Source organism: Lethenteron reissneri, chromosome 69, assembly GCF_015708825.2.
Source record: "Lethenteron reissneri isolate LAM-NWPU_2019-01 chromosome 69, ASM1570882v1, whole genome shotgun sequence".
NCBI lineage: Eukaryota > Metazoa > Chordata > Hyperoartia > Petromyzontiformes > Petromyzontidae > Lethenteron > Lethenteron reissneri.
Window position 1 is genome coordinate 460,712 of NC_083847.1, and position 15,710 is coordinate 476,421.

At 51.1% G+C, this 15,710-nt stretch overlaps 1 protein-coding gene across 1 annotated transcript in view; it reads left to right on the forward strand.

Annotated features, from left to right (window-relative positions):
• Positions 1 to 10,629, forward strand: part of LOC133360855 (S-adenosylmethionine decarboxylase proenzyme-like) — a 38,292-nt gene extending 27,663 nt beyond the window's left edge. Inside the window, exons 3-5 of the mRNA XM_061579758.1 lie at positions 7,428 to 7,514; positions 8,408 to 8,534; positions 10,411 to 10,629. Of these exons, the coding sequence (XP_061435742.1) occupies positions 7,428 to 7,514; positions 8,408 to 8,534; positions 10,411 to 10,614 (418 nt within the window). The 3' untranslated portion in view covers positions 10,615 to 10,629. The remainder of the gene's footprint in view (positions 1 to 7,427; positions 7,515 to 8,407; positions 8,535 to 10,410) is intronic.
• Positions 10,630 to 15,710: the final 5,081 nt, after the last annotated feature.

Consider the following 15,710-nt stretch of genomic DNA (forward strand, 5'->3'; position numbering starts at 1 on the left):
CGCGGTGCAGAGAGACTAGGCCGTAAAAGAAGGGCTTATCTCTGCTGTAGGGCAATCACTTTCAAAGACGGTGCACACATTCTTATCGGAGCGTGTTTGGTTTGCATGTTTGCGTCACAAGTGCTGTGTTTGGTTAATGATGTGCCTCATGATGTCTTGCGATAGGTGTGTGTGTGTGTGTCATGGCATACTTTTCTTGCCAGTATCAAAGTATGAAAAGAAAAATGTTTTTTCTTTTCATACTTTGCAAACATGATGCCTTGTATAAAGGTGTCAGTTTTTGTACCAGTTGAAAGGGTAAAAACCTACTACTATATTTTTGCCACTGGTAAAGGAGATGTCTCATAGTGTAAATGCTTACCCCGAGCTCTCAATACTCTGATAGTGCGCTGTCTTTGAGTTGTACGCCTTTTGGCTTCATCTGGTCCAACACCAATGGAGACTAGGCTCTAAGAAAAGCTGTCTCGGGTGTGGACCAATCAACTTCAAGGACGGTGCATATCATTATCATCATCAGAGTTGTTTCTTTTTGTTTGCATTTTGACTGCTTGTGTTGTGGTTATTGCAAACACGATGCCTTGTATAAAGGTGTCAGTTTTTGCACCAGTTGAAAGGGTGAAAACCTATCATCACAAAAGACAAATAGTTCACTACTTGAGCCCACGGGTGTGTTGAAGAGTGAATCCACAACATTTACAATGTTTGAGTACTGTGACGTTTCGCTGGTGATGACATTCCAGCGTCATGGGGCAATTCGCCAGAATGGTGATGCCCCTCCACTTGGTAATCAGTCAATTGTTATGATTATTAATGAGTTGATAATTGTTTTTTTACCCTTCTATCTGGCAACAAAACTGACATCTTTTTACAAGGAGTCATGTTTGCATAGACCACAATACCTACAGTCATAATACAAACAAAAGACATAACTCTGATAATGTATGCACTGTCCTTGAAGTTGATTGGTCCACACCCGAGACAGCTTTCCTTAGAGCCTAGTCTCACGTGGGTTGGACCAGATGATGCCATAGTATTAATGAGTTGTAATGCGTGTTATTGTAATTATATGCGTTTCCCCTATAAGGAAATGTAATTTGTATTATTAATAATACGCTTCTAGGCTGCACTAAGACAGAGTGAGTTAAAACACATTCCTGCGGAGGGAGCTGGTAGGAACGTCGGGTTGCTCGGTCAATGGCCTGCAGGGTCAACGGCGGCGTGGTGTATTCCGCAAATGTGGCCGACTGTGAGGGCGGGCACAAGCCGGCGTGAGTAGGTGAAACGTTGAGTTTTATAAGGGCACCACGGGGTGATCAGCCCCTCCCCACCCAGCCCCACCCCTCCCCACCCAGCCCCTCCCCTCCCCACCCTCCCCACCCAGCCCCTCCCCTCCCCACCCTCCCCACCCAGCCCCACCCTCCCCACCCAGCCCCACCCTCCCCACCCAGCCCCTCCCCACCCAGCCCCACCCCTCCCCACCCTCCCCACCCAGCCCCACCCGCCCCACCCTCCCCACCCAGCCCCACCCTCCCCACCCAGCCCAGCCCCTCCCCACCCAGCCCCTCCCCACCCTCTCCACCAAGCCCTTCGCTACTATACACTACGCTACTATACACTATACGCTACTATACACTATACGCTACTATACACTATACGCTACTATACACTATACGCTACTATACACTACACTACGCTAATATATACTATACGCTACTATACACTACACTCCGCTAATATATACTATACGCTACTATACACTATACGCTACTATACACTACACTCCGCTAATATATACTATACGCTACTATACACTACACTCCGCTAATATATACTATACGCTACTATACACTACACTACGCTAATATATACTATACGCTACTATACACTATACGCTACTATACACTACACTCCGCTAATATATACTATACGCTACTATACACTATACGCTACTATACACTACACTCCGCTAATATATACTATACGCTACTATACACTACACTACGCTAATATATACTATACGCTACTATACACTATACGCTACTATACACTACACTACGCTAATATATACTATACGCTACTATACACTATACGCTACTATACACTACACTACGCTAATATATACTATACGCTACTATACACTACACTACGCTAATATATACTATACGCTACTATACACTATACGCTACTATACACTACACTACGCTAATATATACTATACGCTACTATACACTACGCTACTATACACACAACACATTGCACTATACGCTACACACTGCACTATACGCTACTATACACTAGTGCTGTACTAGTACACTATACACTACACTACTCTCCTAAACACCACACCACCACCACACCACCTACTGATGTTATCATAGGCCTTGACCAGGTCAATAAAGCAGAGATGTGGGTCTTTTTGGAATTCCCTACACCTCTGCTGTAGCGCACACAGACACACACATACAGACACACACACACAGACAGACACACACACACAGACAGACACACACACACAGACAGACACACACACAGACACACACATACAACACTCACGCCAAAAGTTCCACACTTAGCACACACGCACGGACACATACAGACACACACATAATGCACACGCATGAATAATTAAGACTCTCTCCGACACAGTCACACACACACGCACGTGCAGATGCCTGTCCACATACATTTTTAATACTCTCACACAGACACACACACAGCTACGCCTAATGCAGACGTCATATTTCAATAGCAGCGGATTTTTGCTCAGCCAGCGGAAACGGGTCACTGCATCGTTGTGCATCACTTTCAGATGCGACGTTACGACACTCTGTACGCGACACTACTCAATGCTACACGATACACTACGACACTATACACTACACGATACACTACGACACTATACACTACTATACACTACGCTACTATACACTACGCTACTATACACTATACACTACACGATACACTACGACACTATACACTATACACTACTATACACTACGCTACTATACACTACGCTACTATACACTACACGATACACTACGCTACTATACACTACGCTACTATACACTATACACTACACGATACACTACGACACTATACACTACGCTACTATACACTACGCTACTATACACTATACACTACACGCTATACACTACACGCTATACACTACACGCTATACACTACGCTACTATCCACTACACCGCTATACACTACGCTACTCAATATACTACTATACACTATGCTACTATACACTACACTATACACTACACTATACACTATGCTACTATACACTACACTACACACTACGCTACTATACACTGCACTATACACTACGCTATACACTACACGCTATACACTACACACGACATGACTATACACTACACACTATACACTACACACTATACACTACACACTACACTACACACTACACTACACACTACACTACTACACACTACACTATTGTACACTACACACTATACATTACACACTATACACTACACACTATACACTATACACTACACACTATACACTACACACTATACACTACACACTATACACTACACACTATACACTACACACTATACACTACACTATTGTACACTACAATACTCTACCCTACTTTAGCTCTACCACGCCGTGCGTGGTGGTGCTGACCACCCACCCCCTCGTGTTCCTCAGTGCCGGTAGCCTTCATAGGTGCTACTCGCTAACAGCGCTTGCCCCACCAGTCTGTTAGAGGCTACACGGGGAGATGTTTCTTTGTGTACATGGGGTGTGGTGGTTGTTGTTGGTCTGTGTCCAATTACTCACCCACCTGCATGTGCCTGGGGCACCAGACTATCTAAAAACAGCTCACCCACTCGTCTTACCACTCACACACTCACTCACACACTCACACACACACCCACTCACCCAACCACACACTCACCTTACCACACACTCACCTAACCACACACACACTCACACACTAAACCACACACCCACACACTCACCTTGCCACACACCCACACACTCATCTTGCCACACACTCACCCAGCCACACACTCACTCACCTTGCCACACACCCACACACTCATCCACTCAGGCATCACAGATATACATAGAGAGAGATACATACATAGAGATACATAGAGAGAGAGATACATACATAGATGCCTATGTACGTCTCTCTATGTATCTCTGTGATATCTGTCTCTGCTTATGTCTGTCTATGTCTCTGGTTCTGTGTTGTATCTCTCTCTCAAATTTAGCCTTCTCAGGAAGAACGTAATCAACCAGGTAGGGTGTTGACTGTCATGTTATCCGACTCTCTGTTGTATTACATTACATTTCTAAATATACTAGATTTGTATTCTTAGGGTTTTTCGGTAAAGTCACGTAGGTAAAACATTAAAATTAATACTTTTATTAATTTTAATGTTTTAGCTACGTGACTTTACCAAAACAACCTAAGAATATGAATCGTTGCAGTCACGAAAGCTTCAAATCTAGAATTAATACTCGATTTGTGTTTCTATTTAATTTATACCTGATGCCGATGATGATGATTGTGTTGCAATCGAAACGTCGTGTGCTAGTATTCAATTTATTATTTTCTCTTTCTACGTCACTTTACCGAAAGAACCAACGTTACAAATAGCTACTCAGCGGGAACTTATAATCTGGTAAAATTAAAATTTGCTAAATTCCTCTTGATATGCAAATTCTTTTGTCAAGGCGCTCTTCCTCCGCCCTCCCAGCTTAAATAGTCGCTCCAAGCCCGGGGCTTGTCATTCAGACTCTCCTCGACAGACCTGGTCTTCACCTGAGGACGGCTGCTTGCGTTGTGGCCGAAACGTCGTGAGAATTGTATTTTATTATGTTTTATTTTTATTATTTTATTATGTTTTATTTTTTATTAATTTATTGTTTTATTTTTTATTATTTTATTGTTTTATTTTAATTATTTTATTATGCTTTATTTTTATTATTTTATTACTTCCCTTCTACGTGACTTTACCGAAAGAACCAACAAGATGAATCCCTGCAGTCACGAAAGGAGCTTTAAATCGAAAATTAAAATAGTTCAGTTACTTGCCGTGTGTGTGAAAACGTAAAAATCCTGGGTTCTGTTGTGGTGGTAGTGGTGGTGGTGGTGGATGAGGAGCGGTGGCGCTGCGGTTAGCGCCACGCTGCGCTACAAACTCCGCAGAGACCCGGAGTTCGATTCCAACGCTCACAGCCACCAACACCACCAGTGACGATTACCTGAACCGGTCCTGGGCCTCCTCCCCTAGGTCGACTCGGCCTCAAATGCATACCTGGTGTAGCTGTGTAGTGCAGTAAACATCGCTAGCACTGGGGAGACAAAGGCGGCCGGGCGTGGTGCTGGCCACCCACCCCCTTTGTGTGTGCCACAGTGCCGGTAGCCTTCATAGGCTCTGCTGCTACTAGCAGCCACTTGCCCCGACAGTCTGTTGAGGCTACACGGGGGATCTTTGTCTCTGTCTTGTGGTGTGTGTCTGTATTGTGAGTGTGTGTCTGTGTGAGTGTCTGTGCGTGTGCGTGTGTGTGTCTGTATGTCTGTGTGAGTGTGTGTGTCTGTGTGACACTTCACGTGGCCTCAAGGTGCACTTGGCCTGGCACAAGCGTCGTGGTGACGTCACTGCCACTTAGTGGCGAATGGCGGTTGTTGTTGTTGTTTGTGGTGCGTGTACATCCAGGACCCCATTCAAACCCTTAGTGGCATGGTCTCAGCCAGCTGATGAAAGTTGCAAGCGAGAATTTCATCATCGCTTGCAGCTGGGGTTGACATCGTCCCCCACTCCTCCTGATGTCGAGGGGTGAATGGGCGAGGTTTAGGACTGTGACTCATGCAGCTGCAATGGCTGCTTTGGGTACACGGTCCAGACCTCCCCAGAGACCCTGGCTGACAGAGGAGGTGTTCAGGAATGCTGAGATAAAGCGACAGGCCCACTCTCATCGGCTACAGCATCCCACGTCGGTGAATGAGGAGGCTTACCGCAGCCTTCGCTCGGAGGTTCGGAGAGCCGTGAGGCGCTGCAAGGATGGGTGGTGGTCGCGGGTTGCTGAGGAGATTAAATCTGCCTCAGTGGGCCGCGATCACAAATCACTCCATAAAAAAAGGAACCTGCAGCGCCACACCTATCACCATCATTAGTGGAAAGAATGGTGATCCGATCTTTGACCCCCAGGAACAGGTTTTCAGATTTGCTGAGCATTTTTGCGAGGTCTTGGGGGAGGGGAAATCCCTCAGGCTGGAAAACGTCATGGGGCAAAGTGGGGATGACCCTGCTGAGGCTGCGGTGCCTCAAATATTGGAAGAAGTCACCCCCTGTGAGTGGCTGGCTGAGGTGCCATCTGTTGAGGAAGTACTGAAGGCGATCCGGAGTCTGAGACCAGGAAAGGCACCGGGCAGAGATGATCTCCCAAGCGAAATGCTGAGGAAGGGTGGCGTTTGTGCACAGACTGCCCTACACGACATCATAACAACAGTCTGGACCACTGGACGGGTTCCGCAGGACTGGAAGGATGCCCTGGTGGTCCCCCTCTTTCAGAAGGGGGACCGCACAGACTGTAACAACTACAGGGGCATCTCACTCCTCAGTGTGCCGGGTAAGGTCCTGGCAAGGATTATTCAACATCGCCTTGCTAGGCACGCTGAGGAGAGGCTTGCGGAGCCCCAATGCGGTTTCAGGAAAGGGCGGTCCTGCACAGATGCCATGTTTTCTGTCCGTCTGCTACAGCAGAGGTGTAGGGAATTCCAACAAGACCTACATCTCTGCTTTATTGACCTGGTCAAGGCCTATGATACCATCAGTAGGACTGGGCTCTGGGTTGTTTTTCGTGCTTTCGGAGTCCCTGACCCTCTGCTCACGATCATTAAGGACCTTCATGATGGTGAGCGGGCCCGGGTAAAACTACGTGGCCGGGAGTCAGAGCCTTTCCCTGTACACCTTGGGGTGCGACAGGGATGTCCTCTGGCTCCCACATCATTATCTGCTGTACCGGAGGAATTTCCATCTTGTACACATGCAATGGGAGGCTGATCGATGCCCGGGAAAATCAGTCAGTCAGTCGACCCGTGGCACCTGCTGGGTCTGCCCGTGACCTCCTGCCAGCGGGCGTTCGACACTTCACGTGGCAGCCTCAATGTGCACACAGCCTGGCACAAGCGTCGTGGTGACGTCACCGCTACTTAGTGGCGAATGGCGGTTGTTGTTGGTGTCTGCGTGAGTGTGTCACTGTGTCTTTGTGTGTGTGTATGTCTGTGTGTGTGTGTCTGTGTCTGCGCGTGTGTGTCTGCGTGAGTGTGTGTGTCTGTGCGTGTCTGTGTGTATCTGCGTGTGTGTGTGTGTAACAGCCACTTGCTCCAACAGTGTGCTAAGGCTACACGGGGGATCTTTGTCTTTGTCTGTGTCTCCCAGGCACCGTCTGGATGAGCTGATGAAGACGATCCGCTGCCTCATCGTGAGCGAGAGCCACACGGAGCAGCACGACGCATACATCCTGAGGTCAGCAGCCACCACCATCATCACCACCACAACCACCACCACCACAACCACCACAACCACTACCACAACCACCACCACCACCACTACCACCACCACTACCACCATCACTACCACCACTACCACCACCATCACCACAACCAGCAGCACTACCATCACCACCACCATCACCACTACCACTACAACCATCATCACTACAACCACCACAACCACCACAACCACTACCACCAACCACCACCACAACCACCATCACCACAACCACTACCACCAACCACCACCACCACAACCACCATCACCACAACCATCACCACTACAACCACCACCACCACAACCACTACCACTACAACCACTACCACCACCACTACCACCACCACTACCACCACCACCACTACCACCACTACTACTACAACCACCACCACTACCACCACTACCACCACTACTACTACAACCACCACCACTACTACTACTACCACCACTACTACTACTACCACTACTTCCACAACCACTACTTCCACTACTACTACTACCACCACTACTACTACTACCACTACTTCCACTACCACCACTACCAACCACAACCAATACTACCACCACTACAACCACCACTACTACCACCACCACCACTACAACCGCCACCACCACTACTACCACCATCACTACCACTACTACTACCACCACTACCACCATCACAACCACTACCACCATCACTACCACCACTACCACAACTACCACTACCTCGACAACCACTTATTAGAACCACCACCACTACAACAACAACAACTACTGCAGCCGCTACACCAGCAGCGCCTTTGTGTTGACGTTGTTGACGTTGTTGTTGACGTTGTTGTTGACGTTGTTGTCGTTGTTGACATTATTGTTGATGTTGTTGTTGACAGTGAGAGCAGCCTGTTTGTGTCGTCGCGCCGCGTGATCCTCAAGACGTGCGGCTCCACGCTGCTGCTGCGAGCGCTGAGCCCGCTGCTCCAGCTCGCCAAGACGCACGCGGCGCTCACGCACATTGAGGTCTGTGCACTACCACTACTAACACTAACTACTACTACTAACTACTACTATTAACACTACTACTAACACTACTACTAACTACTACTAACTAGCACTACTACTAACTACTACTAACTAGCACTACTACTAACTACTTCTACTACTAACTACTACTAACTACTACTACTAACTACTAACACTACTAACTAGCACTAACTAGCATTACTAACACTACCACTACCTAGCACTACTAACACTAGTAACTAGCGCTGAGCCCGCTCCTCCAGCTCGCCAAGACACACGCAGCCCTCACACACATAGAGGTCTGTGCACCACCACTAGCACTACTAACTAACACTACTGTGTGTGTGTGTCTGTGTGTGTGCGTTGTGTGTGTGTCTGTGTGTGTGTGTTGATTGTGTGTCTGTGTGTGTGTGTGTGTCTGTGTGTCTGTGTGTGTGTGTTGATTGTGTGTCTGTGTGTGTGTGTCTGTGTGTGTGTGTGTGTCTGTGTGTGTGTGTGTGTCTGTGTGTCTGTGTGTGTGTGTTGATTGTGTGTGTCTGTGTGTGTGTGTTGATTGTGTGTCTGTGTTGATTGTGTGTCTGTGTTGATTGTGTGTCTGTGTGTGTGTCTGTGTGTGTGTGTGTCTGTGTGTCTGTGTGTATGTGTAAGTGTCTGTCTGTGTGTGTAAGTGTCTGTCTGTGTGTGTTGATTGTGTGTGTGTGTGTGTGTTGATTGTGTGTGTGTGTGTTGATTGTGTGTGTGTGTCTGTGTTGATTGTGTGTGTGTCTGTGTTGATTGTGTGTGTGTGTGTGTCTGTGTTGATTGTGTGTGTGTGTGTGTCTGTGTTGATTGTGTGTGTGTGTGTGTCTGTGTTGATTGTGTGTGTGTGTGTGTCCGTGTGTTGATTGTGTGTGTGTGTGTGTCCGTGTGTGTGTCTGTGTCCGTGTGTGTGTGTGCGTGTCTGTGTTGATTGTGTGTGTGTGTGTGTGTCTGTGTTGATTGTGTGTGTGTGTGTGTCTGTGTTGATTGTGTGTGTGTGTGTGTCTGTGTTGATTGTGTGTGTGTGTGTGTCTGTGTTGATTGTGTGTGTGTGTGTGTCTGTGTTGATTGTGTGTGTGTGTGTCTGTGTTGATTGTGTGTGTGTGTGTCTGTGTTGATTGTGTGTGTGTGTGTGTCTGTGTTGATTGTGTGTGTGTGTGTGTCTGTGTTGATTGTGTGTGTGTGTGTGTCTGTGTTGATTGTGTGTTGTGTGTGTGTGCGTGTCTGTGTTGATTGTGTGTGTGTGTGTGTGCGTGTCTGTGTTGATTGTGTGTGTGTGTGTGTGCGTGTCTGTGTTGATTGTGTGTGTGTGTGTGCGTGTCTGTGTTGATTGTGTGTGTGTGTGTGCGTGTCTGTGTTGATTGTGTGTGTGTGTGTGCGTGTCTGTGTTGATTGTGTGTGTGTGTGTGCGTGTCTGTGTTGATTGTGTGTGTGTGTGTGTGCGTGTCTGTGTTGATTGTGTGTGTGTGTGTGTGCGTGTCTGTGTTGATTGTGTGTGTGTATGTGTGCGTGTCTGTGTTGATTGTGTGTGTGTGTGTGTGCGTGTCTGTGTTGATTGTGTGTGTGTGTGTGTGTGCGTGTCTGTGTTGATTGTGTGTGTGTGTGTGTGTGCGTGTCTGTGTTGATTGTGTGTGTGTGTGTGTGTGCGTGTCTGTGTTGATTGTGTGTGTGTGTGTGTGTGCGTGTCTGTGTTGATTGTGTGTGTGTGTGTGTGTGTGCGTGTCTGTGTTGATTGTGTGTGTGTGTGTGTGTGCGTGTCTGTGTTGATTGTGTGTGTGGTGTGTGTGTGCGTGTCTGTGTTGATTGTGTGTGTGTGTGTGTGTGCGTGTCTGTGTTGATTGATTCTCACTGTCAGGAGATCTTCTACTCGCGGAAGAACTTCTTGAAGCCGAGCTCCCAGCAGTTCCCGCACCGCAGCTTCCAGGAGGAAGCCGCTTTCCTGGAGCGCATTCTGCCTGGTACACACAGACACACACACAGACACACACAGACACACACGCAGGCACGCAGACACACACACAGACACACACACAGACACACACACACAGACACACACTGACACACACACACAGACACACTGACACACAGAGACCCACAGACTCACCACACAGAGACCCACAGACTCAACACACAGAGACCCACAGACTCAACACACAGAGACCCACAGACTCATCACACAGAGACCCACAGACTCATCACACAGAGACCCACAGACTCACCACACAGAGACCCACAGACTCACCACACAGAGACCCACAGACTCACCACACAGAGACCCACAGACTCACCACACAGAGACCCACAGACTCACCACACAGAGACCCACAGACTCGCCACACAGAGACCCACAGACTCGCCACACAGAGACCCACAGACTCGCCACACAGAGACCCACAGACTCAGAGAGAGACTGACCACAGAGACCCACAGACCCACAGACTCACCACACTGAGACCCACAGACTCACTCACACACAGACCCACAGACTCGCCACACAGACACCCACAGACTCGCCACACAGACACCCACAGACTCACCACACAGAGACCCACAGACTCACCACACAGAGACCCACAGATACCCACAGACTCACCACACAGAGACCCACAGACTCACCACACAGAGACCTACAGACTCACCACAGACTCACCACACAGAGACCCACAGACTCACTCACACACAGACCCACAGACTCACCACACAGAGACCCACAGACTCACTCCACACACAGACCCACACTCACCACACAGAGACCCACAGACTCACTCACACACAGACCCACAGACTCACCACACAGAGACCCACAGACTCACCACACAGAGACCCACAGACTCACCACACAGAGACCCACAGACTCACAGAGAGACTCACACAGAGACCCACAGACTCACCACACAGAGACCCACAGACTCACCACACAGAGACCCACAGACTCACCACACAGAGACCCACAGACTCACCACAGACTCACCACACAGAGACCCACAGACTCACTCACACACAGACCCACAGACTCACCACACAGACCCACAGACTCACTCCACACACAGACCCACACTCACCACACAGAGACCCACAGACTCACTCACACACAGACCCACAGACTCACCACACAGAGACCCACAGACTCACCACACAGAGACCCACAGACTCACCACACAGAGACCCACAGACTCACCACACAGAGACCCACAGACTCACCACAGACTCACCACACAGAGACCCACAGACTCACTCACACACAGACCCACAGACTCACCACACAGAGACCCACAGACTCACTCACACACAGACCCACAGACTCACCACACAGAGACCCACAGACTCACCACACAGAGACCCACAGACTCACAGAGAGACTCACACAGAGACCCACAGACTCACCACACAGAGACCCACAGACTCACTCACACACAGACCCACAGACTCACCACACAGAGACCCACAGACTCGCCACACAGAGACCCACAGACTCGCCACACAGAGACCCACAGACTCGCCACACAGAGACCCACAGACTCACTCACACACAGAGACCCACAGACTCACTCACACACAGACCCACAGACTCACCACACAGAGACCCACAGACTCACCACACAGACCCACAGACTCACAGAGAGACTCACACAGAGACCCACAGACTCGCCACACAGAGACCCACAGACTCGCCACACAGAGACCCACAGACTCACTCACACACAGAGACCCACAGACTCATCACACAGAGACCCACAGACTCACAGAGAGACTCACACAGAGACCCACAGACTCACCACACAGAGACCCACAGACTCACTCACACACAGAGACCCACAGACTCATCACACAGAGACCCACACATCATTACCGACACTTCACTTGAAATTCTTCACAGGGATTCCTGACATTTCTAACCGGTTGGTGCCTCTCTCCCCGGGCGAGCCGCCCGACATTCAAATTAAAGTTACCCACAAACCCCTCTGGGTGGGGGGGGGGGGGGTGGGGGGGGGGGTCTGCGTCTGATCTGGGGGGCCGCGCTGCAATCGGCTGCAGTCGCCTGGAGGTCCCTCAGTGCAGGGAGGGCGTCTGGAGAGGTGTGTGTGTGAATCGGGGGTGAGTGTGGGGGGTGTGTGGGGTGTGTGTGGGGTGTGGTGGGGGTGTGTGTGGGGTGTGTGTGAATCGGGGGTGAGTGTGGGGTGTGTGGTGGGGGTGAGTGGGGGGTGTGGGGGGGGGTGATGGTGGGGGTGTGGTAGGGGTGTGTGTGGTGGTGTGTGTGAGGTGTGTGTGTGTGTGAATCGGGGGTGAGTGTGGGGTGTGTGTGGGGTGTGTGTGGGGTGTGGTGGGGGTGTGGTGGGGGTGTGTGTGAGGTGTGTGTGTGTGTGAATCGGGGGTGAGTGTGGGGTGTGTGGTGGGGGTGTGTGGGGGGTGTGGGGGGGGGTGATGGTGGGGGTGTGGTAGGGGTGTGTGTGGTGGTGTGTGGGGTGGGGGTGTGTGTGGGGTGTGTGGTGGGGGTGATGGTGGGGGTGTGGTAGGGGTGTGTGTGGTGGTGTGTGGGGTGGGGGTGTGTGTGGGGTGTGTGGTGGGGGTGAGTGGGGGTGTGTGTGGGGTGTGTGTGGGGTGTGGTGGGGGTGTGTGTGGGGTGTGTGTGTGTGTGAATCGGGGGTGAGTGTGGGGTGTGGGGGGGGGTGAGTGGGGGGTGTGGGGGGGGGGTGATGGTGGGGGTGTGGTAGGGTGTGTGTGGTGGTGTGTGTGGGGTGTGTGTGGTGGTGTGTGTGGGGTGTGTGTGTGGTGTGTGTGGGTTGTGGTGGGGGTGTGTGTGGGGTGTGTGTGGGGTGTGTGTGGGGTGTGTGTGGGGTGTGGTGGGGGTGTGTGTGGGGGTGTGTGTGGGGGTGTGTGTGGGGGTGTGTGTGGGGTGTGTGTGGGGTGTGTGTGGGGTGTGTGTGGGGTGTGTGTGGGGTGTGTGTGGGGTGTGTGTGTGTGTGAATTGGGGGTGAGTGTAGGGTGTGTGGTGGGGGTGAGTGGGGGGTGTGGGGGGGGGGGTGATGGTGGGGGTGTGGTAGGGGTGTGTGTGGTGGTGTGTGTGGGGTGGGGGTGTGTGTGGGGTGGGGTGTGTGTGGTGTGGTGGGGGTGTGTGTGGTGTGGTGGGGGTGTGTGTGGGGGTGGGTTGTGGTGGGGGTGTGTGTGTGGGGGTGTGTGTTGGGGGGTGGGGGTGATGGGTGTGGTGGGGGGCGGGTGGTGGGGGGTGTGTGTGTGTAACTGTGTGTCTTTGTAACTGTGTCTGTGTATGTGTGTGTCTCTGTGTGTGTGTAAGTCTGTCTCTGTGTGTGTCTCTGTGTAACTGTGTGTGTCTCTACAAGGTGCTCCTCGCAATTCCGTTCAGCCATTCCCCTCATGGCGTTGATGGCCACCACAGCCGCCAACGGGGGGGGGGGGGGGGGGGGCTCTGGACGGGTGCGAGGGGCTGGTAACCCCTCCACCTTCAATTGTTTACCACTAAAAAAAAATCTCCAAATCAGCTTGTACCGGAGGCGTCTATGACGTCTCCTGGCCAAACCCCGATTTGGCGGAGCCAGGAGATTGAATCTTCACCCTCGGGGCTCCTCCAGAAACGGCAATAAACCACTACGGATGACCACGTGGAATGTTGGAACGCGTGGTTTAATGTTAATGATGCCCCCACCGAAGATGAACATCAGTGGAGGAATGCAGGCAAGGCCAATGGGTCAGATGCCTTCTGTGACCTCCTGTCACAGGTGCTGGCTAAAGTGGCCCCTCGGGATAGAGTCATCTTGTTGGGTGACTTCAATGCCCGAGTTGGTCATGATGCTGGCACCTGGTCTGGAGTGATTGGAAGGCATGGGCCAGATCAGCTCAATAACAACGGCAGGAGGCTGCTAGATTTCTGTGCAGCCCATGGGCTTGTAATTACCAACACGCTGTTCCGGCATCGGCGCATCCACACAACATCGTGGATGCATGCCGGGTCCAAGCAAGAACATCTGCTGGACTACGTAGTGACGGACCAGCGGATGCGAGCCCATGTCCTTGACACCAGGACCATCCACACAACATCATGGATGCATGCCGGGTCCAAGCAAGAACATCTGCTGGACTACGTAGTGACGGACCAGCGGATGCGAGCCCATGTCCTTGACACCAGGACCATCCACACAACATCATGGATGCATGCCGGGTCCAAGCAAGAACATCTGCTGGACTACGTAGTGACGGACCAGCGGATGCGAGCCCATGTCCTTGACACCAGGACCATCCACACAACATCATGGATGCATGCCGGGTCCAAGCAAGAACATCTGCTGGACTACGTAGTGACGGACCAGCGGATGCGAGCCCATGTCCTTGACACCAGGACCATCCACACAACATCATGGATGCATGCCGGGTCCAAGCAAGAACATCTGCTGGACTACGTAGTGACGGACCAGCGGATGCGAGCCCATGTCCTTGACACCAGGACCTACCGTGGAGCTGATCTGCCCTCTGACCATCGACTAGTCATCTGTAAGATGCGCCTGCCATTCTTCCACTCCTGTGGTGGGTGTACACCCAGGACCCCATTCAAACCCTTAGTGGCATGGTCTCAGCTAGCTGATGAAAGTTGCAAGCGAGAATGTCATCGTCGCTTGCGACTGGGGTTGGCATCGTCCCCCACTCCACCTGATGTCGAGGGTAAAATGGGCGAGGTTTAGGACTGTGGCTCATGCAGCTGCAATGGCTGCTTTGGGTACGCGGTCCAGACCTCCCCAGAGACCCTGGCTGACAGAGGAGGTGTTCAGGCTGGCTGAGATAAAGCGACAGGCCCACTCTCATCGTCTACAGCATCCCACGGCCCAACGTGCACCTAGCTTGGCACGAGCGTCATGGTGACGTCACCGCCACTCAGTGGCGAATGTTGTCTCTATGGGGAGCGGTGGCGCAGCAGTTAGCGCTTGGGCCTCCCCTAGGTTGACTCAGCCTTAAAATGAGTACCTGGTGTAGCGGTGTCTTGGATGTAGCCACTGGGGAGACAAAGGCGGCCGGGCGTGGTGCTGGCCACCCACCCCCTCGTGTGCCGCAGTGCCGGTAGCCTTCATAGGTGCTACTCGCTAACAGCACTTGCCCCTACAGTTTGAAGGCTTTACTGGGGGATCTTTGTGTGTGTCTGTGTGTGTC